This window comes from Thunnus thynnus, chromosome 1 (assembly GCF_963924715.1).
Source record: "Thunnus thynnus chromosome 1, fThuThy2.1, whole genome shotgun sequence".
NCBI classification, from domain to species: domain Eukaryota; kingdom Metazoa; phylum Chordata; class Actinopteri; order Scombriformes; family Scombridae; genus Thunnus; species Thunnus thynnus.
Window position 1 is genome coordinate 12900877 of NC_089517.1, and position 23810 is coordinate 12924686.

Consider the following 23810-nt stretch of genomic DNA (forward strand, 5'->3'; position numbering starts at 1 on the left):
GGGGGTAGGTGGGTATACACTTGTGGTGGTCTACTTACGCACTGCCTCCTTTTTAGGGTCTAGGGCACTGGCAGTCTGCTGTATCTGGCCTATTTTGTTCTGGAGGACCCAGACCCGCTGGTTGGTGTTAAGGATGTCGTTTTCCAGCTCCTGAAATAAGGAGCAGGCGTGCCGGGCCAGGTCGGACAGCTGTCGCAAGGTCCGGGACAGAACCACGTTACTGATGGCACACAGGTCCTCGAAAAGCAGACCTTCATCGTTGGGGATCTGGTGCCTGCACAGAAGCTGCGGCTCCACAATCCTTTTGGCGAATGGCATTTTGCACGCCAGAAATAAGAGTTGTAAGCCAAGCGTAAATTCCCACTGCCTAGAAAAAGGGGAAAGAGGGAAACAGACAACATCCAAATATATAAATCCACGAGAAACCCGATAAGGTTCAGGCCGACCGCGCGTTATCCCCGGGCGTCAATCCAAAGTTCCCAGATTCTCCTTGAGATCCTCCATCCTGCTGCTGGTTTCTGGGGATCACTCACACTCCCTCTCACACACGCACACACATGCACACACATGCAGGACACAGCTAAGCCCAGGTCAGTGGTGTGAGGATGCGTGTTGAGTCTGCGATCATGGGTTGCCTCCGTGCAGGGTTCAAAGCTGCCTGAACCAAGAGGAAGCACCGCTGAACATTTTCACAATAAGAAACACGGTCAAATAGGCTCAAATCAAAAACAATGACGTAAGGAAAAAAAACATACAATAAATCACAATAAAACATACAGAAACAACACACAGTAGGCTATATATTGAATCAAAACTATACTACTATGTCTCCAGGACCCAGTCTGCACGCCTTAAGCTCTTATTTTTAAGTCTGTCCTTGCTTTTCCGGTCTTACTTTAGTTATTTCTGCAGGTTTTGACGCAGCCTGGCTCTGTGGCCTGAGCAGTGTGCAGCCTGAGAGGATGAGAGAGGAGACTGAGGTAAAACACGGAGCTGTGGATGTCTGTTGACAGGGAATGGTCATCAAAGTAAACCTCCAGCCACAAAGTTTTTTCATCATGTCAAGACATCCTAAAAGAGGAGCATAACACCACAGGATAAACATTTGTTCTGACTTTGATATTTGACCCTGATGTAGGTGTTGAGGTCACACCATGGAGAATATAATATATACATAAGATATATAGATTAATTCTCAATATCAACACTTTGCACATGACATACAGGTAATGGTGGATTAAGGGGGCTTCACTACTGCACAGAAAAGCTGAGCTGTGTATATTTCATAGGGGTCAGAGAGCCAAACTCCACTTCAAAAGAATTTCAGGTAGTGATAATTAAATATTGGAGACCTTCTTCAACAGCTCAAAAACATACTTAACATTGTAAAATAACAAAGTGATACTTTGTGTTTCTCGTATTGTCGTCTATGATCTTATTTTGTGTCCAAAGTAATGTTTTCTTGGTAAGTAAGTAAAAAAAGGGTATATTTTTGATATATGCATGCCATATATACAACTGCTGTGTTTTCAAAACACTCACTAAGGCTGTCGCTGGACTGTCAAGCTCTCTGTTTATAGAAAAGGTAAAAATTCTGAAAAAAAGACTTTGATGAACTTCCTGTAAAATAATCCTGTGGATGATTCTTCAACACAACAACTCAGTTTGTTTTAAAGCACAACAAAACAACATAATGTAAAGACAAATTTCTTATGTATTTATTTATTTTGTTGCCTTAAGTAACGTCTACACACTGACTCCAAACCACAAATTTATTTAAATGGATGTTTAATATCCCATTCGATCTATGTTGGGTCAAAATGTTTAAAAATGGTCACCACACACCACTCATAGATTTTTACCAGTAAACTCAATGGCTCTATGATGATAGGTGTGATTAATCTGCAAAGGGTGATAAGCATGAAAACTAAATTTAACGTCACACCTGCTCAGTTTTAGATGTCCTAGTAGATGATTAGTATGCAGTGCGACACAAAAAGTAAAATATAATGCAACACATTAAAGTATAAACCGGTATAAACAGTATAAACCCTGAGGCTCTAAACTCCTGAACTCTAAACTCAGAAGATACTCAGAAAAAGTTAACCTACAGAGTTAACCTACAGCAGGAGCCTATACTGTAGTTGAACAATGTCCAGTGAACAGATTTTGCTGAATGCGAGGTTCCAGGATGCTAAGCCTGCCTGTTGTCTGTTTCATTCACAGTGATTAGCCTATAGCCTCTAGGCTCAGTCTGTATATAGACATGTCTGCAGTAAACTTGCTGTTGCAGCAAATTTGAGGCACCGCAGATTGACAGTAACCTATCACGGGCCTCACTCAGAGCTGCCAAGAGCACAATATACAAACTACATACTACAAAGTGTAAAATGTATCCCATCTATTGTGTGCATCCCAGCAAACAATAAACCATACAGTGATGATTTAGAACAAGCAAAACAGAGGCAACAGTAATGGGAATGAACAGTTCTTCATGCCTTTACATTTTCCTATAATTTTAACCATATTTTTTAAAACTCTATCCAATTTATTGTGAGTATTGGGTTCAGTGGACATTGCATTAAATTCTATGAATTAGACATTTTAAACCTAACGAGGCCATTTATGTGTTGCCAGAGGACATTTTCTTCAGTGTCCTGGCTGTGTGAGAGTTCAGTTACGTCTCTACATGGAAATGACAGCTCAGTGACTGCTGCTGATGCCAGTCAAAACATTGGGGGAAAAAAACAAACTCTGAAGAATTATCATATCAATTTTACATTATTTTAGCATCAGTAAAAATCCATATGCTTGCATATGTTGTAATCACAAGATATAGTTGAAATATCATCTTCATTATCATATTTCTAACAAAACTAGGTTAAACTTCAAAAAAAAAAAAAAAAGAATTGTGTGTTGAAAAGATTGACCTGTCAGAGACTTTAGTCTAACATAATAATATTAGAATATTATTATATTCTACAGAAGATAATGTTAGTTAAAATAACATTGTATTGAATTACATAGTATGTGAACTGTTCTGGTTCTGGTCTGATTGTTCCTTTTGTACACATGTATTTGTATATGTTGTATGGATATTGTCAAGTAAAAAAGACAGAAAGAAAGAATATTAGCATGCTTACATGTACAGTAAATATATTTCCCATTGGAAGTGTGTCCAAACCTTTGACTGGTACTGTACAATAAAAGAGTTTTTGGTGTCTAATGATTATTCCTCTTATTCATAATGGCTGCAAAGACATTTCTTTCCCAAAGTGATGACAGTGTAAGAGTTGGCGGACAAATTATACAGTCCTTGTTCTATGAAGCTAATATGAGACTTTATCAGTTTGAGTTACAAATATCAAATGGCTATCTTCCAAATTTACTTGTCTTTTTTGTACGAAATTCACTCTTTGTGTTTCTACAGACTGTGTTTTCTTGCTGAGCTGCAGTGGAAGGATAGTAACACAAAGCAGGAATTTCATCCTTAAAAGATTTGAACTTTGGAAGATCCTATCTCAGACTGCTGGAGCCTCACATTGGCTGAACTTTAAAATATATTTTTACACAGAATGATGACTATGGATTTTGTTCCCTCCCCTCTTATATTGGCATCACATTAGAAACAGATTTCAGTATGGACAAGATGGACAATTACAGAAACCAAAAATGTTTTAATTTACAAAGGGAACATGTAAATATGTTTTTAAGACAGAGTTGAAAAAGTGTGAACATATCCTTTAAAGAGCATGATAGTACCAACTATCTCCACAGGAGAGCACTGTTGTAACAAGTTAACGGTCCAAGAATTAGGATGTAAAACAGGTGCAGTCCCACTTACTGCTGCCCTGCTAGAAACATTATCAGTTACGATAGTGGCACTGCAAAAGCACAAATAAGTAAATAGAGTAATAAAATCCCAAAGCAAGCCTTCATCTGAGCACTGATGAGCATTGAGAGACTTTTTGGGCTGTTTTTATTCTGATTCATTTCTGTGTTGAAGGATTTTAGTAGATTATTCATTGACTTGAAGCATAAAGACATTATTAGATATTCTTTTGGTGCTGGTAATAAATTTCAATAATACCTTGCCCTTGGCTGATTTCTTATCAGCATTTAGGGCCTCATATTGCATGACTTGCAGTTTACCTGATGCTGGGAAATGCACTGCAACCAGATAAGGAGGTTATCTAATTCTATTGTCTCCTGTACCTTTGATATTTTTCTCCTCAAATATCACACTTGTTTAAGAAATGACATTTGGAGAAAATATAATAGTAAAATCACAGAGTCCCGTACCTGCCATGAGCAAATACATTTTCATTTTTCCGCTTTTCTGCCATCCGGAAGAAACTATCTGGTGCTCAAATTTTATGTAAGATCTTCTGTTTCCTTAAATTCAAAATGCTCAGTCAATAAAAACAATTTCTCCTGCCTTTTTTTGCTCACCAGCTATGTTTTTTTGTTTTTTGTATGTAAGCTGACACTGCACTTGATTCACTTATGCAGACAGACATTCATTGTACTTTATGCATAGATATACACATATATCATCATGTTTTCTTGTTCATAATAGCAGGGTTTTAGTAATTTAATGCCAAATGATTTTGATTTATGGGCTATTGTGCTGGCAGCAGGGATGCTCAAGACTGAAGGCTTATCAAAAGACCTTATTCACTCACTACACACTCACACACATATACAGACCATATAACTAACTGTACACTTTTCAAAAGAGATTATGTGTCTGTTTTTGTGACTGATAACCTATCAAAGTATAACACAAACTCCTTCCTATGTGAAGTGTGCGTGCTGAAACATCCTATCTGTAAATGGAAACTCAGATACACCCTCAATTATGGCTCTGTCCAAAGGCCAAGGCAGCACAGAAGGTTATTGAAACTTTATAAGAGAGTACAGTGTCCTCCCTCCTCAGTGTGTGTTTGTGTGTGGATGGATCTGTAGCAGCAAGATGTCTTGTAGTTATCTAGTTGTGTTGCTGGCTCTGGTCTGCGCTGTTTCTTCTCAGTCAGACGTGGAGACCGAGGCGAGGAAGTTCCTTCAGAAGTTTGATGAGGATGCCACCAGGCTTGTGTACCAGAGCTCGCTGGCAACATGGGCCTACAATACCAATATCACAAAGGAGAACTCAGACAAAATGGTAAGCATTTGGGGACCTCTTTAATGTTGCCAGATCATGCAGCTTCTGTAGATAGACCAGTGTTCACAAAGTTACTGATTTACATGAATTCATGTGTCTGTTTTCATTTTTATCCAGGCAGAACAGGGGAAAATTTGGAGCGATTTCTATACCAAGACGTCAGAGGAGTCTCAGAAATTCCCCATTGACAAGATCAAGGATCCACAAATCAAATTACAGCTCATCTCCCTACAAGACAAAGGCTCCGGTGCCCTATCTGCGGAAAAAGCTGCATATGTAAGACAGCTGCTGTTAGATATCATTCTGTTAAATTTATGTTTAGATGTGTCCTAAAATATGTTCTTTCTGTGTTCATAAAAGCTGCAGAGACACAAGTTTCTGCCTCTGAACTGTTCCTTTGTGCTTCATGGCAACTTTTAAAGTTAATTCTACACTTTAAAAAACTTACTGTGAAATTCACAGTAATTAACTGGCAGCCATTGACAAGTAACTTACTATAAAAAAATCACAGTAATTAACTGCAGAAACACAGTAAATTACTGTAGAAAGTCACAGTAATATTGATACTACAGTATTACTGTGATTTTCTAAGTAACATAATGGTTACTGTGATTTTCTACAGTAACATAATGGTTACTGTGATTTTCTACAGTACTATAATAGTTACTGTGATTTTCTACAGTAACATAATGGTTACTGTGATTTTCTACAGTACTGTAATAGTTACTGTGATTTTCTACAGTAACATAAAGGTTACTGTGATTTTCTACAGTAACATAATGGTTACTGTAATTTTCTACAGTACTATAATAGTTACTGTGATTTTCTACAGTAGTGTGTTCACTACTGTGATTTCTACAGTAACATCTTGATTACTGTGTTTTTAGGCCTCATACACAGTACTGTATTGTGAAAACATTTACTGTGTTTCCGCACAGTAAATTACTGTGGATTTCACAGCCATTTTTTACAGTGTACCAGTATGGTTTATTAGCAATTCACATTAACCTAAACATTTTATCCATGTGTTTTTAAAATCTGCTTATAGCTGAACAAGATCATGAGTGAGATGAATACAATCTACAGCACAGCGACCGTGTGCCTAAAGGACGACTCCCTTAACTGCCAGACTTTGGAGCCAGGTACACTCTGATAATAAGGACCAGTTATGGCAATGTGACTGCCTGCTACTGTCAACCAATCAGATAAGGAGTTTATAATTAACAGTCACAGAGAAAGAGACGCAGCTTTGTTACATTTTTGAACAGATTTTACCAAGATACTGTAACAATTACTTATGCTCTTTGATTTTGAACTCTGACAAAAAAAAGTTTAAAGACAGTATCATGTTGTGGAAAGTAACTAGAGGGATTTCTTTAAGGACAATTTTGAGGTACTTACTTTAGTGTTTCCATTTTATGCCACTTTATACTTTGACTCCACTAAATTTTAGACGGAAATATTCTACTTTTTACTCCACTAAATTTATTTGACAGCTATTTAGATTAAGATTGTATATAAAATAACTATGTAATAGGCTTAAATAAAATAAAATACAATTAATTATTAAAGTTGAAATCTTTTTGGCTTATGACCCTTTACAAAAAAGTAGTCCAGATGCCTGTAATTTGTCAGATGTTCCACCAAAGATAAAACAGTGATTTCCTCTCAAAACTTCTCAGATGATTCAGTTTTAATAACTGTTCAAGGCCAAAAGAGGTAAAGGTATCCAATACTTCACAAAAAAGCAAAAATTAGTGAATGCACATTTCTGTAGCAGAACTTGTTTTTTCTTCTTTCTAACCCCAATTATCATCTCACAACCCCTCAGATTTGATTGTGTGTATATAAAGTAGTTTCACCACAGCCATACATCAGTATTAACAGTCTAATAGTGTAATATATAACATATCAGTCACAGGAGACATTTTTCTGCTCATTCTTAAGGCAGCACATCTATCTTCTAAACTACTGTTTTATAGCAAACTTTCTACCAGAAGATATTTGATTACCAAGACAAGCATTTATTTGAGATTTGTACCTGGCCACTGACTTGCGTGTGCCTCCATTTACAGGACTGGAACATGTAATGGCCTACAGCGAAGATTACTTTGAGCGTCTGCATGTGTGGGAAGGCTGGAGGAGAGAGGTGGGGAAGAGAATTAGGCCGCTGTACGAAGACTACGTGGTTCTGAAGAATGAAGCTGCCAAACTAAACGGTGATACACCTCAAAGGAAACATGCCACTTGTTATAACAATGTTTTAGAGTACCATTTATTATGAGGATATTTAATGTTTCATACATAAGCCACAATGTACTCTGGTAGATGTAGTTTTCCTAAACTATTTCTCTTGAAGTTTTCCTCTCTGACACACACATTTACAGGTTTTGAAGACTATGGAGCTTATTGGAGATATAACTATGAGACCATTGAAAATGATGCTCAGTTCAAGTACACCAGAGATGAGTTGATGCAAGATGTCCGTTCGATATACAAACAGGTACGTGAAATATCCGTTCATGTCAGTGGATTTGGCCCTGTGATATGTATGTTTCATGCTTCTTGGAGTGAAAATGAGCGGATTTGTTTGTTTGATTGTATGAAGTAATTACAGTAATTTATTGTTTTTCACAGATCCTGCCCTTATACAAGGAGCTGCACGCCTACGTGAGGGCGAGGCTTATGGAGGTCTACTCAGGACATATTGATTCAGAAGGACCTCTGCCAGCCCACCTGCTGGGTATGTTCGCTGAAGATTTTGTACAGATCAAATTGCAAACTTTAACCCTACTCCTATCACTGTTCCACATGTGAGTCTTTTTTTGTCTTGCTAATGGTTTGGGAGACTTCGCTCGAGTTTGGGGCTGAAGGAGCAAACATCACATAATCAACAGCAGCATGAGCTTCTGTATCATCAGTTCAGTAGATTCAAAGCTTTAGTGTCATATAGTGAGAAGACGCTGCACTGTACAATGAAATTCTGAGCTTGCTGTCCTCTCCAATTATCATCTGTAGAATAGAAATAATGTAAAAGTTGAAAAAAATAGGCTACATTACAGTGCATTTAAGACAAGTCAAGTTAATATATGATGTAGCTTAATGCTTCAGATCAGTAAGATTTGAGAGTTCATGCAAGTTTTAAGGCCCAGTCCAGAGCTGTTGTATGGCTCCCTCTGTTGTCCAGGTCTCAACAATACTGTTTGTTTACACTCAGATTAAACAGGATTAAAAAGCACTCAAAAATGTTTGACACAACTGAGTGACAGCATCTAAAATATGTTTTACATTTCTATTTTGAAGCTATAAATTGGTTTGTTTTTATATATATATATATATATAAAAGACAATTCTGCCCCCTATTATGATTTGAAAGGATTGTAACTATACACACCTGAGTTAATGTATCCTGTGAGATTAACAGCTCGATGGACTTCAGAGTGAAAAGTATTTTAACTTTTGTGTTTATTGATCAGGTGACATGTGGGGAAGATTCTGGAACAACCTGTACCCTCTGTCAATCCCCTACCCAGACAAGCCGGATATTGATGTCAGCAAAGCTATGGTGGATAAGGTACAGTACCATAGAGTTGATCTTTTATTTATTCTGTTTACACATTAAACATTTTAAATGAAGCAAAAAGAAAAGAGGAAATAAGGCAACACAGAGCATGCAGTGATGTTCTTGTAAGAGGTTATACCAGTAAAGAAATACACTTTTGAAATCCTCTGTTGCAATTAAAATTGAGTACCAAATGTCAACTTGAATTTTAGGGTTGGAAGGAGATTCAGCTTTTCGAAGAAGCAGAGAAGTTCTTCATGTCTGTGGGCCTGTATAAGATGTTTGATAACTTCTGGAATGACTCAATGTTCGTGAAGCCTGAGGATGGACGCAAGGTGGTCTGTCATCCCACAGCCTGGGACTTGGGAAACAGAAAGGACTTTAGGTAGAATAAACCCACAGACATGCACATATTCACAAATGCAGAAACAAGAACTCATACTAATCATACCAGTGATTGCCAGTGAATACCAAAACAATTTCAGATTCACAAGCAACTTTTAAAACATATTACTTTGCAAGATGATATCTCACACAGACATTCTTGTTGATTTTTTGTGCCATGATTGGAGAACAGTTATCTTACTGTAGATCAGTACATTGGAGCCATAAATGTGAACTTGATGGAACAATGATGTTGATTAATCTCTGAGTCATTCTTTCTTGCTGATAAAGATAAGAAAGTCTTTATGCTGTCAAATATTAATCCATAGAAGTTAATATATTAATCCAAAGTTATCTAAGTACGGACTCATGTGGAGGTTTTAGTGTCTATAGAAACATAGTTTATCCAAATATGTTATAAATGTCAGAGTTTATGGCTCCTCAAGTTTCAGATTACTCAACAAAAAACACAGTGTTACTTCTCATGTCTCTTTAGATAAGCACTTAATTAATTTTATTGAACTTGGGCTTCAGTGAATGTTATATCTGACTCATCAGAAACGTGTTTGTTGCACTGGCTGATTTATTGGTACAGTATATCTGATATGGTATCATGCCATGCTTGAATCACATAATATGTAACTGCTGACATCCACACTTCTGTGATATCTTCAGGATCAAAATGTGCACCAAAGTCAACATGGATGACTTCCTGACGGCGCACCACGAGATGGGTCACAACCAGTATCAGATGGCTTACCGCAACCTGTCCTACCTCCTGAGGGACGGAGCCAACGAGGGTTTCCACGAGGCTGTCGGAGAAATCATGTCCCTCTCTGCTGCGACACCCAAACACCTGAAGCAACTGCAACTCCTGCCTGCTGACTTTGTTTATGATAAAGGTACTGCTGATGTATATAACCGTGAAAGTTATAAAACCAGAGAAATAGTGGTTCTGCAAAACATTAAAGCTGCGACAATGAACATTTTTATATTAACAATGGATCAACTGATAACACGTATGTCACCTGACTGCAGTCATAAACAACCTGCAACTTTACTGTTTTTGGTTTACTCTCGTGCAGTAGGCAGTTGTTTTTAGTGAAAAACCTCTGATAAACCCCTTCTCACCACCAAACAACAGACAGACAAAGTTAATGACTAACTGGTGAACAAAGTGTAGCATTTAGCAGATATTTCTCTCAGGAGTTGGTGGAGAGCAAAACAGAGCTAAAAGGAGAGTTAATGTTGGATTTTGCTAAAAACATGACACCAAATGAATGCTTACGTTGCTCTGTGTCCGCTGGATGTGTAAATGTGCAATCGTTTGCAAATTTGCCATATCAACTTAGATAACGTATCAGTGTTGTGTTTACAGCTTGTTTCAACTGCCGCCAAGTGGCCAAAAAAGTCAATTTAACTTTTGAGTAACCCAGCCTTGTTTTATAGCAGCATGACAGAGCTTTGTTGACATTTTTCAGTGGCTCTTGAAAAAGTTTTATGGGTCTAATCTTTTGTAGAATTCATAATAGGGCAATGCAATTATTAACCTGATATAAACACATGACATACCTAAAACTGGAGATACAAGATGAAGTGGTAAATGCATAAAAATCTACACGAATTACAGAAGGAACGGTGTCTCTGGGTTTGCATGGCATACAGGATCAATATAGCCTCAGCATCCTCTGGGCAACATCACAGCCGTATTCACCTGTTTACTTCAGCAAAACCAGATCTATTAACTATTATACATACTGTCATTTACTTACAGAGTCTGAAACAGGTATCATGAATAGATGTTATAAATAGCTTATCAAATACCTAAAGCCAAACACTTTTAACTTCACAAGAACACCATCTTTCTTCCAATATGATTTTCGGTGTCTCATAAATGTAAAAAAGTGTGTTTAAATATTGTTTCTAGACAGGGTACATAAATTAATTTCTAAAATGTTCAGACCGCACAGACAGCCTCCTAAATATCTTATTGCTTTATACTGTAAACTGTTTGTCTTCCTTTGCAGACACAGAGATAAACTTCCTGCTGAAGCAGGCACTCACCATTGTGGCCACACTGCCGTTCACCTACATGCTGGAGGAATGGAGGTGGCAGGTCTTTGCAGGGAACATCACCGAGGATAAATGGATGGAACGCTGGTGGGAGATGAAGTAAGCAGACATTTACATCTGCAGTTTATTCACTTAACTCACATAGTGTGAAAATCTGTTAATTTCTTTGTTAAAAGAATTTCTTCAATGACCTTTAAATAATGGAGACTGGATCCGAAGTATCAAAGTTTAAGTCGAATTCATTTTCTTGTACAAGAGAGAGCGTTTCACAGTGCAACACACTAACAGGGTTACAGAGAAAAAGGCTCGTCCCATAATATTCACAGTTGGTTTATATACCTACAAATGGGCGTCTCATACTTCTTCTTCTTTACAGACATGCTCCACAAATAACATCATGACATTTTCTCAGTTCTCTAATTGGTTGGCCAGCTCCCTAAATCAAGATGTCACCCTTCTGACCTGTCTCTGACCTTTATTTCCTCCTGACTTCCTCTAATGCATGTACTAGCCTCCCATTGTTAATCTTAGCTGCTATGTTTGCTGTTGCTGCAAGTCTTGCAGAGCAAAACAGGAACATTCATCATGACATGCAAAAACAAGAGCAGTTTCATGGTCTGTAACCTCGGCGGCTGCATCACTGCGCGTCTGTGGTTACAGCATAATCCTGCATCAGTGTTGACTCTCTGATGTCATGACAGGAGAGAGCTGGTAGGGGTGGTGGAGCCAGTGCCAAGAGATGAGACCTACTGCGACCCGCCTGCTCTGTTCCATGTATCTGGAGACTACTCTTTCATCAGGTAACATTCAGCTCACACAGCTGCACCTCAGAGGCTGTGGGTTAAGGAACGAGTCACCATTTTATGATATAGATCCAGGAATATTTTAGCATGGAAAGACAGGGATAGACAACAGGATACCTTTTGACACTTTCTGTATGTTCTCACTTAAATTAAAAAAAAAAAAAAATCAGCCCATGATTGTTTCGCCCTTGTATGTATTTATGTATTTTATGTATGTAAGCCAAATAGATGAACACACAGTGTAGCGAACAATGAACACCAGTTCATCCATGCACACAGTGCTTCTGTGCAGAGTTTCTGTTGGTTGCCTGGCAACCGCACTGTGACATCATGACTCTGGGAAATCACTGCTCTCCGGCTCTTGTTTGGCAAGAAAATACAAATAATCATTTTTACAACTATTTGTGTATATATTTTTGAACTTTTGAGGAGCCAGGCTATCTGTTTCCCCCTTCTTCAAGTCTTGATGCTAAGCTAAGCTAGTTTCCTCCCATCTTCTCATCTAACTCTTGGAAAAATAGTGAATGAGTGTTTCCCAAAGACTATTCCTTTAAAATAACCTTGATGGCCTTTACTGGTGGAGGTACACACTGTTCTTAAATGACAGGGCAGACTATCATTCTCACAACAGTTAATTGTGACCAAAAGCTTGGCAGCTGCTCCACTAGGGAGCTACCTGAATCTCGCTGATCACTGATTTTGTTTCTTTTGCTCAACATTACACATGTACATGCAAGCATCCAAAGCCAGTCTATGCCCAAACAATGTCTATCATAACCTCAAAAGCATGACTTTAGATCATTTTCCTTCACATCTTTCAACCAGCATGTCACATTTGTTGAAAATGATGGATCCATTCCTGCTACATCACCTGTGTGTGTTTGTGTTTGTTGCTGTTTGTGAATACAGGTACTTCACAAGAACCATCTACCAGTTTCAGTTCCAAAAAGCACTTTGTGATACGGCTGGTCATACAGGACCTTTGTCTACTTGTGACATTACTGGTTCTAAGCCAGCAGGCACCAAGTTGAGGTATGGACAACTTCCTGTTTCCTTTTGAATCAGAATCACATGTAGTCTGTCACTTTTTGGATATCCCTGTGACTATACATTTTCTGAGAAATTACATAATGTCATAACACAGCATGTATAAATGCAGTAGTACTATATCATCATCATCATCCTCATCCTTCTCATCATCATCACTGTTAACACTATCATAATCATCACCATCTGTGTTTTCTGTTAGGAAAATGTTAGAGCTGGGAAGGTCCCAGTCCTGGACCAGGGCTTTGCATACGATATCCGGTCATGCCAAGATGGATGCCAGCCCCCTGTTGGACTATTTCCAAAAACTTTATGACTGGCTGAAGGTAGAGAACCAGAAACACAACAGGACTGTTGGCTGGAAAACAACAATAGATCCATGTGAGTACAAAAGATACTCATACTGAAGATTATTTCCTCTTATAATACAACATTTTCTTGAAGGAATAGATCAACATTTTTGGGAAATTTGCATATTTGCTTTCTTGCTGAGAGCTAGATGAGATTATAAATACCCCGAGAGTGGGATCAATCTTCTCATTTTACTCTTGGCAAAAAAAGCAAATATGCTTATTTCCCAAAATGTTGAACTATTCCTTTACTTTCTATCTGTTCTGCTTTATTTTCTGTATAGCAGATTCATCAGGATTGAGAACGTTTATTCGGCCATATTGTGTTTATATAGTGTTTAGTTCCATGTCAAACACAGTTAATTGAACACTTTTTGATAAATTTGAAAAGCTGCCCCAGAGGTATACAAACTGAACTAGAAGACAAATGTTAAATGTAACTTATGGTGAAAAATTTGCTGTTTGTGTGATCAGACCATAGTAATTTATTCACCTGAGTTAACAATTTGATTTGTTTACAGATTCAAAGTATGGCATTAGAGTGAGGCTAAGTTTGAAGGCTGCCATGGGCGATAAAGCTGTGAGTATTATTAATCATCTTTAGAAGAGTTACTATAATGGTTACTATTTCATATATGACATGACAGGACTTTTGCAGCTCTGAAGTGAACTGTCATCTGTTTGATATCATGGCAAATATTAATCAACTAAAATGTTTTTCAGTATTCCTGGAACGACAACGAGCTGTACCTGTTCAAGACCAACATTGCGTACGCTTTGAGGCAGTACTACAGCCAAAAGAACGAGACCCTTCCTTTCACGTCAGTATCAATGGGACTAAAATGTGGAAATTTCTAGATTTCTTTTAGTGCAGCATTTGTTTGAGAACTTCTCTGTTTGCATCTGCAGATCAGAGAACATCTTCGCCTATAAGGAGACTCCCAGAGTCTCCTTCTACATCGTGGTTACCAACCCAAATAGTCCCTCCGCATATATCCCCAAAGAAGATGTGGAGGCTGCCATACGGTGAGGCAGGAACTTGATTCAACATTTAAATGTTTTTTGATTACATTATATGCAATATATTCCAAAACATGTTCAAAACACTTTTTTGATTTAGCCTGAATGTTTCACAGACATCCTCAGCAGCTGTAATAGCCACGCTAATTCATTTAATTTTAAGTGATTTTTAGTCTTGCTAGTTGTAGGGAAGGCAATGTTGGTTGGTTGGTTAGATCTCAACAACAACGTCCCAATGTTTTGGGACGTTTTTGGTCCCAAAAGAATAAATCTCCCTGACTTTTCCTTTAGCGCCACCATCAGGTTTCCAAGTTTTAATTTATCAAGTGAAATATCTCAGCATCTACTGGATGGATTGGCACAAACTTTTGTACAGACATTCATTGTTCCTAGACAGTGCTAGCACCACCATGATCACCATTTGACATGCATGTCTCTCCTGCAGATGTATTGTAATAACTTTGTTGATCCCTCAACTTTTCATCTAGCGTCATCATCAGGTTTATTTGTCTAATACTTTGGTTTATGACCAAATACCTGCAAAATTGGTGTCACACTCATCAGCCTCAGCTGTACTTTGTGTTTAGTGCTAATTAGCAAATGTTAGCACGCTAACACACTAAACTAAGACGGAGAACAAAGTAAATATTATACCCAGAAGGGTTAACTGAAGGGCAACTGGACTTGCTTTAGATTCTTGAAGACATTTCATATCTCATCCACAAGTTAGTTCTTAGTCTATACACCATGACCTGGATGACTGAGAATTTCACCTGTTAAACATCATCATGTTAGCATAGTCATTATTAGCATGTTAGCAGCTCAAAGCACTGCTGTGCCTACAGCCTCACAGAGCTGCTAGCATGCCTTTATATTTCTTCTAACATGATGATTCATGTTAAATTTCTTCCTGCCTAATATAATCAACTCTGTTTGACCTTTCCATAGACATTTTCAATAGATGTGTGCAATAATAAACCCATTTTGATATTAATCCCAGATTATCTCGAGGCCGAATCAATGATGCCTTCCAATTGGATGACAACACGCTGGAGTTTGAGGGTATCCCAGCAACACTGTCACCTCCTGTGGAGCAGCCGGTGCAGGTGTGGCTGGTGGTATTTGGGGTGGTCATGGGATTGGTGGTGCTACTGGGCGTCTACCTTGTCGTCTCCGGTATCAGAGAGCGCAAGAAGTAAGTTTTGGTCTCGAGACTGAGACCTGTTTCTAGACATCTACATGTACAGTACACTACCAATTACTTTCATAACTGTGAGACATGTTCTGTGTTTATTGTGCTTTTGCAGGAAGCCTGTAAGGACAGGCATGGGAAATCCCTATGAAGAAGAAATGGATGGAGTGTCTAACAAAGCCTATGACGGCAGTGATGATCATACTGATGATCATACTGGACTCTGAATCCACTGTTATTGCCGAAGAACAGAGTGAAGGTGTCCGCAATGAAAGAATAGAAAGCGAAGTGCTTCATGGCCTCTTATCAAATATGTACATAACTGCTAAATGTATACGTATATGTGTGAAAGTTTGTTGAGGATTTTGACCCCCACAGACAGTTATTGTAATGTGAATTTTCTTAATACATATAAAAATATATATTTAATTGTACTTAATTGTAGTATACGAAGAATCCTTCCATATGGATTCATGATGAATGTGCCTAAACTGTGATATTTTTATGTTAAAATATTATACTTTGTGCAGTAACAACAAAGACTATACAAAGTACAACTTTACATTTAACTACACTTAACTTCATGGTACTTTGCTATTATGAGACACCATTAAGTTGTAATTAAGTGTATTTACATCTACTTTTTTGTTATAATGGTACACAATTTTACTTAATGTCTTTTAGACAACTATTCGTATACATTAAATACACCCCAAATACTAAAAATGAAAATGTCATCCCTGTCAAGTCTATTACAAGTTGTACTATGTACACAGTATATCATTAATAAATCAAGTACAAAATCAGTATCTCAAAAGTAACACAGTTTATGTACAGAAATCATACCACACTTTTGAGTTCAATCACAATGCATTTTTTTCTACATTCATTGACTGTTTTAACAAACATGAAAATGTGATTTAATTGGATTCAAGCTTTATTTCCAATATAGGTCCTTTCAGAAGGTGCAGTGTTTTTTTTTCCAATGTTGCTATCAGATTGTGTTTTGTAATTTATAGAACATTACATTTGCACATTCAGAATTCAGAATTTGATGCAGCTCAAATTCAGGATAGTTGATAAAAAAAAAAACAACAAGAACGGTGTTTGTCAATATTACTTTTTAATATTTAATATTCTGTAAAAGGCTTTGATGGTCAAACTTTTTAAAAAAATACTATTTGATACTTTTATGTGTTTTCAAATATAAAAATTAAGTGTTGTAATGCAGACCTGGAGGTGTATCGGAAAATGAAATCATGTGAAATGAAAAATTCATGTGAAATTACTGCACAATCACCGCACATTGCCAGCACTAAGTTTATTAAAAATGCATTATTGACAAAGGTCTATGACTGAAATGTTGCATTTAAAAACACATTCACCTACTGTAAAATACTGAGCAAAACACACAGTTTATAAATGCTGCTAATTTTACTACTAATTTAAATATGTGTATACATTTTGGGTGTCAAAAAATACTTTTCTCTCAAAATCACACAGTACTTGTAGAAAGACATTGATACATGTTGTTATTTTATTATCAAAGGCATAAAGTTAAGACTGAAATGTGTTTTAAAAAATAACTGAACTACAGTTTAAGCATCATCTTTGTGTTATATATAAAACATCACATAGCCAGTTCATTAAATGTTTCTGCTCATGTTTATAGTTTATATAATTAAAAATGTAATTTTGATCACAATATCTCATTATAATGCATGTTTTAGAAAGTATTAAATAAATACAATTATTACATCACCTTGTTTTTTGTTTTTTTGTTTTTTTAGAAATACATTATTTCAATAATAATGGAAGTTACATCCCTTAAAGATATTAAATAATTTGTAGGTATTCATGCTACCAGAAAGCACCCATGCTTATAAGACCACTTTAAGTGACAATGCTATTATATCACATATCTTAACCACATGCACACAAAGACATTAAACATCCTTGATATAGTTATATGATACATATCTACGCACTTCTGCAATAGCAGAATTTGACACAGTGATACAGAATCTGTGTCACTGGACACTCAAACAAGAGTTCCTCTTTATGTTTTTTATGTTTTTAGTTTCATATCTTGAACCTTCATGTCTCAATTTTAAAGGTTTAACTGCTTTGACTGAGAAGTGGGAATACACCTGAAGATGGTGACTCTCCATCACGTCCGAATGATGAAGAGGAATGATTGATCTTCATGATGTCCATCCATAGTCGCCATTTCCACTGAGTCTGTGCTGGCTGTCTGGATGAACCAGCCGTGGTGCAGCGCTGACTCAAACCTCCGATGTTGCGACGCGTCACCTTTCATGTAGAAGACAAATGAGAGGGTGCACTCGTCGCTCAGGGAGATCCGCTTCAGCCTCTGCTTATCACATGTCTACAACAACAAATGTGTGGATATCCATGAGAGAGAGCACAGCTGGCTGGTTAAACACTCTGGCAGAAAGATGATTATATTGCTTGGAAAGATCAGGATCCTAATAATAAACATGTTACACTGATGATAAAATTAAAAAATATTTTCACACTATTAGCTTTAATTCTGTGTAGCATACACCCCAGTGAATGTTATATGGGCCACCATCATAAGCATATGCTACACAACCATTATAACGTATCATATGAGGACATATTTTTTTATTATTACATTTGTTACATTTGTACAATTGTTTTTTACTTAATGGTGGGACTTAAGTATGGAACTTTGGTCACATGATAACTAAACCATCTCCATGAAAACTGAGAAACCCACAGACCCAATATATGTAATTAAAGTAATGCAAAATGTTTACTGTAGTCAATCAATCCTGTTGATATTTCAATGAAGTTTTCATGTTATACCTCTACTGTATAGCCTGCTTTAACTGGAAATACCATGAGCATACCGTGCCGCCAAATCCTGTTTACTTGTGACTTAGAAATGTGAGACAGACTGTGTGGTTGATGCTCATTAAATCATAATTAATACCTCCACTTGTAGGAGAACCGTTGATCCATTTTTGCTGCACTTGAGGAAGCAGTCAGACTCCGTTAAGTTCAGGACCACTGGTATTCCTTTGCTAGATACGATATTCGACTTGTAGGAGTAGATGGTGATCCTCTCTGAACACAAAAGAAATTTTTAAAAAAACATGTAAACAAGAAATATTTCAAATCAATTTCCCTGATAGAGCAAATTTTTATTGAGAACCTTTAATTGTAAAATTTAGAAGGATAGTAAACAATGAAATAAACATGACAATGAATGGATGAAGAGAGTATTGGAACTTAAACACTGCTCTGTGATTACTGTAATTTAAATTATTCAAGTGTTTAGCTAGTGCCATGTTGCCGCGTGTGACTGACAGACCTGGGTTCGGAGAAACATAGAGGGTCTTCTGCGAACAGATGCCTCTGAGGTATTGTTGGGAAGCCACACATTCGACTAAAACATTTTTTTTCTTTTCTTGTCTGAAACTGCCCCCTCCTCTTGGAACTTAAAGTGAAACAGAACAACCAAACAGAGATTAGAATTTATAGCAACTGAGTAAGAAAAAAGGAACAAGGATTGCTACTGTGTACAAAAAATTTTCCACTCCATACTTGGCACATGTACTGGTTACAGTGATTAATACCTCACACACCATTTTATCTGTTTATGAATAGGTGGGATGGTCCTCTTTTACCAACAGAAGGAAGTTGCACTGTACATTAGTGATCCTTGACAAAGTCTGATGTGTTGTGTTTTTATGAATACATTAGACTGTAGAGACCAAAGTCTAACTAACTACATAACTAACTAACTAACTACTATTATCGGCTGTGTTGAGAAAAGACTAGAAAATAGAAGAGAAGAGACGTAAAGAAGAAAAAGGAAGACAAGAAAGGAAAAGAGGACACAAGAAAAGAGAAGACCAATGAAATCCAATTTACTCACCAAGTGTCACCATGCTGGATTCTGCCACCATCACAACGTCTTTAAAGGTACATCCCACCCCATGACATCCATGACAGGTGCCACCATCTTCGCATCCCCTCCCTTTCACCACAGCGATGCTGGTTTGCGTCATGGAAATGATGAGCAGATCCGTTTCCTGCCCGTTCTCCTCATCCTCAGGTTGGCAAACATTCCCCTCTATTCCTCCGTCCTCCCTTTCTTCTCCCTCCTTGCTCCACTCACTCTCCTCCTGGTCTCCCTCTCTCTTCATTTCCATGCTGAAACTAAGTAGCATGGCCTCCTTGGATACTGGATATAAAATGTCGTCAGTCGGGCTGGGCTGCTCAATGGGCTGCTTCATCTTGATCGACTTGTGTACCGTCTACAGACAGGAAGGTTGAGGATGAGACAGGTGATAGACTTTGTGTCTCTTCCAGTTTGTACCTGACACTTCCTGTGTGGAAATTCCCCCAAAACACCTAAATACAAAGCTACCTTCAAAGTTATGTATGTTCTTTTTTTAGTGAACACATTAATGTAGACAAAGTCATGTCATGTTGAGCTATTTCCAGTGCAATTACAGTGTAATATGATAAAACTACAGCGTAACTGGGAGCTTTTTGGTTAACACATTACTTTTAGTCTCCATATTTAGCATTTATGAAAAGTATATACTCATTTAAAAATTAGATTATAACACAATAATGTAGTTGTAAGCAGATATTTGTCAACAACTATAACGACTCCCGTGGGCACCTATAAGTAGGTGCTAGTACAGAAACAGATAATGAATGGCAAAATAGTAAAGCACAGTTGTGATAATATAAAACATGTCTTTATAGGAGGAGTAATAATAATTGTTGAAAAATACTGTACATTAATAAAGACTAAAAATGTTCTTGTATTTGCTTACAACTACAAGTTGGCTGCTGTTTATCATCCTCGAGTGTAACAGACCTGTCGGTGTTGGCTCTGTGTTTCTGGATTTGAGATGCCTCTCTGAATTGTGGTCTTGTTGGCTGACTTCGACTTTTAGCATGTTAACAAATGTCTTAAATTCCTATTTATTATTTTAAAATATGAAACCTGTCATATAGCAACCCAGAGGGGACAGAGCATCTCCAACGCAAACAAACAAACAAAAAAATATGATGATCACATTCCCTTTTTTCCCCTTATTTAGCTCTTCAATGTTAAGTTTTTTCCACTTCCTCTTTATACAATACAGCATCACTACAACACTGTGTTAACTTTACCCAGTAGTAATCAGATATTTTGACCCAGTGTTATACATAACAAGCTTTAGCCAAAAACTGTCACAAATTAATTTTTTCTTGTACAAAATTATGTGCACAAGTTATTAACAATGACATCTACATTTAAAAACAGTAAATTATTATAACAAGCTTTCGTTTGGGTAAAAACCCAACAGTAAGATAAAAAAAAAAATGACACTAAAACTGGGTCAAAACAACCCATTGAAATAGAAACTCACCAGCATTGGACTTCCCCCAGCTAACGTCTGTGCCAATTCCTCAGGTGTGAGATTCTGCAGGTCCATGCCGTTTATCTGCATCAGTTTGTCTCCTCTGAAATTTAGATACCGCAGTAAGGGTTAAATTAATGAATGAATAACGAATGAATGAACCAGTCATTCAGTTGACACCACATTCCAATAATGCATACACTTCAAGGGTAGGTTCATAATTTTTCAAGTGTGTCTTAAAACAACAGTCAGGTGTCCATATGAACACTGAAAGAGGTTTTGCTTGCTGCAATCATTCCTCCTGTCATACTGGCTATTGAAAGATCCCCTTCAAATCTGCTTTCAGTGTTAGTGATGGGGGCCAAAATCCACAGTTTGTAATTTTGTGCAAAAATACATTTAAAAGTTTATCTGAGGCTTCAGCAGTCTGAGTTAGTCATATCAAGCGAATATCTGCCACATTTACAGTCTTTTTAGCATCAAATTCCCTCTGTGTTTCCCTGTTTAGTTGCGGTGGAAGTATAGTAACAAAATGAGTGACTTTGGCACTAAAAAGACTGTAACGTTGAAAGATATCTACTTGATTTGACTGATTTGGACAGCTGAAACTTCATATTAGCTTCAGAAAAAACTTTTAAATACATTTTTGCACAGAGGACTGTGTATTTTGGCCTCTATCACTTACATTGTAAGTGCATTATGAAAGGATCTTCTAATGGTCAGTATGAACAGGAGGGATGATTACAGCAAGAAAAACCTACAGTTCTAGTCAAATGTTTGGACACACTTTCTCATTCACTTGACTGAGAAAGTGTGTCCAAACCTTTGACTGATGCTGTATTTCAATGTTCATTTGGGCACCACCTGACTATTGTTTTAAGAAAGTCTTAACAAATTGTGAACACGCCCTTTAATGAAGGGTTTTTAGTTATAGTTTTATGTTATCAAAACATTTAAAAATCAGTCATAAATAAGTAATAAGCCATCAGTAAGGGAAACTCCAGGTCGCCAAGTTGGCTGCTGTATATCACCCTCGAGTGTAACAGACCTGTCTGTGTCTGCTCTATGTTTCTGCATTTGAGACGCCTCTGAATTATGGTTTTGTTGACCTACTTATATCAACAAAATGGAGGCATGTGGTATGCCTCAATGTCCTATTTACCATTTTAAAATATGAAACCTGTCTCACGGCAACACAAAGGGGACACAGCATCTGAAATGCAAGAACAAACAAAAAAAACCCAGAACGCAGGCACAGCAGATTTCTTATCTATCTTATCTGTTTACTCATTTCTTAAGAAAGCACTTCAAGGTTTAGTTTTACCACTTCCTCTGGAGGACAGCTGGAGAGAGTTTTTAACCTTTACAACTGCAGACCTGATGGCTTGTTAGAAAGTGAGTAAATCATAAATAAAGGGTCTATATGTCTATAATCAATAGCCAAAAGATCGGCAGTTATGAATGTTAATATATTTTTTCTAAAGAATTTAGTTTGGCAAGTGATCTATAAAACATTAATCAATTATTAATGATAGGGCTGCATTATTTTCATTACTGATTAATTGTTTAGTCTAAGAAGTCTCAAATATTAGTGGGAAAATGCTCAGTTTCCCAGCATCCAAGGTCATGTCTTCAAATGTTTCATCAGACCAGCATTAATTAATATGAATGAAACTATTACTCACTATTTACAAACCCTCTTGTGTGTTATGTTTTATTAGAGAGCAGCAGTAAGCAGTACGAGCAGTACATTGTAAATCTCAGCGTCCACTTCTGCTTTCTGCTGCTACTTTCTCAGCTGTTAAATCACATTTTCACTCACCTTGTTTGATCACTTGATTTATTGTCTGAATATTGCGGCTGTATTTTAATATCTAGTTTGTTTTTTGAAATTGTGTGTCTATTTGATTGTTTTCAAATCTTATTTTTAGAGATTTTTTAAACATGTTCTTTCTATGTCTTATGCCAAAATCATAATAAATCATTTATTGTTCTCTTTGTATGCTGTTTTATATTTTTTATTATTATTATTTAAATAGTCGTAGTATGACACAATAAACTGGTTCAACTGCTTCAACAAGCACTGAATAATTATTTAGTTTTTTTGTTACATGTGAGAAAAGTAACTTAATTTGTTTCTGCCCAACAGTGTTCCAGTGTCTTTGGTTTATACCTTACAAACGGTTTTCCTCCACTTGCTTTTTTGTACTTGACAACATTTTCCACTTCATACTGGTGCCTTCCTTCTTCCATCTGGTGGACGATCAGTACGCTTCCTTTTACCACAGAATCCTATCATATGGAAATAAATATATAAACTTTCTCTTAATAAGAAACATCAACTAATATAAACATTCATATGTCATAAATTCATACATTTTTTCACATACAGCAGTGTTAAAAGTTAAAAACAGTGCGACTTCATCACCCACCTCCTGATCCATGGTGCCGACAGTGTCCGCTGCTGATAAAGAGTGAAGTCAACACCAATCACTGGCAGTCTTTTAAAGCCTCCAGTGTGTTTATGCTTCTGCTTTGCATGAAAAGAAGGGGAAGTAAGAATGAGGGGGCCAAACAGTTATGCATGCGGAACTGATGTCAGAAGAGGAAGTGAATGAAGATTAGTAAATCTTGAATAGAAGGGGACATGATGTATGATTAATATAACAGAACTTGTGACAAATATGGAAGTAAAGTAAAAGTAAGGTTTATTTAGTATCACGCTTTTTACAGAGCAAGGTCACAAACTGCTTCACAAGAGTAAAACCATTAAAAATAAGACCATAAACAGAAATGAAAAA

General features: G+C 37.0%; 3 protein-coding genes across 4 annotated transcripts in view; 1 reads left to right on the forward strand and 2 right to left on the reverse strand.

The window, feature by feature from the left end:
- The window catches only part of nhsb (Nance-Horan syndrome b (congenital cataracts and dental anomalies)), a 56586-nt gene extending 55950 nt beyond the window's left edge, over positions 1 to 636 (reverse strand). For both annotated transcript variants that reach the window (XM_067585462.1, XM_067585453.1), the window contains exon 1: positions 39 to 636. In XM_067585462.1, coding sequence (XP_067441563.1) covers positions 39 to 318 — 280 coding nt within the window. In that variant the 5' untranslated portion in view covers positions 319 to 636. The remainder of the gene's footprint in view (positions 1 to 38) is intronic.
- A 4286-nt stretch (positions 637 to 4922) lies between these two features.
- ace2 (angiotensin I converting enzyme 2) lies at positions 4923 to 16941 on the forward strand. Its single transcript, XM_067585475.1, has 18 exons — positions 4923 to 5164; positions 5282 to 5440; positions 6213 to 6306; positions 7240 to 7383; positions 7552 to 7667; positions 7802 to 7907; positions 8641 to 8738; positions 8939 to 9111; positions 9786 to 10012; positions 11138 to 11282; positions 11885 to 11983; positions 12896 to 13018; positions 13236 to 13414; positions 13905 to 13963; positions 14107 to 14204; positions 14293 to 14409; positions 15404 to 15598; positions 15711 to 16941. Exons 1-18 carry the CDS (start codon positions 4976 to 4978, stop codon positions 15820 to 15822), a joined length of 2433 nt encoding a protein of 810 aa, XP_067441576.1. The 5' UTR covers positions 4923 to 4975; the 3' UTR covers positions 15823 to 16941.
- Positions 16900 to 23534, reverse strand: il1fma (interleukin-1 family member A). The gene is made up of 7 exons (XM_067585485.1): positions 23442 to 23534; positions 23183 to 23301; positions 21019 to 21112; positions 19524 to 19905; positions 18957 to 19082; positions 18576 to 18709; positions 16900 to 17984 (listed from the first exon to the last, which is right to left on the reverse strand). The coding sequence occupies exons 1-7, from the start codon at positions 23451 to 23453 to the stop codon at positions 17766 to 17768; spliced, it is 1086 nt and encodes a 361-aa protein (XP_067441586.1). The 5' UTR covers positions 23454 to 23534; the 3' UTR covers positions 16900 to 17765.
- Between the last annotated feature and the right edge of the window lie 276 nt (positions 23535 to 23810).

What these genes read in the sequence shown, in the direction of transcription:
- il1fma (XM_067585485.1), bottom strand. An exon ending in GGAGGAAAACCGTTTGTAAG is followed by an intron (nt 21,113 to 23,182) that starts GTATAAACCAAA and finishes TCTAAATTTCAG; the next exon opens with AGGAGACAAACTGATGCAGA. An exon ending in CGGTTCTCCTACAAGTGGAG is followed by an intron (nt 17,985 to 18,575) that starts GTATTAATTATG and finishes TTGTTGTTGTAG; the next exon opens with ACATGTGATAAGCAGAGGCT.
- ace2 (XM_067585475.1), top strand. Translation starts at nt 4,976, where the DNA reads ATGTCTTGTAGTTATCTAGTTGTGTTGCTGGCTCTGGTCTGCGCTGTT. An exon ending in GCAAAGCTATGGTGGATAAG is followed by an intron (nt 8,739 to 8,938) that starts GTACAGTACCAT and finishes CTTGAATTTTAG; the next exon opens with GGTTGGAAGGAGATTCAGCT. An exon ending in TGACTTTGTTTATGATAAAG is followed by an intron (nt 10,013 to 11,137) that starts GTACTGCTGATG and finishes CTTCCTTTGCAG; the next exon opens with ACACAGAGATAAACTTCCTG.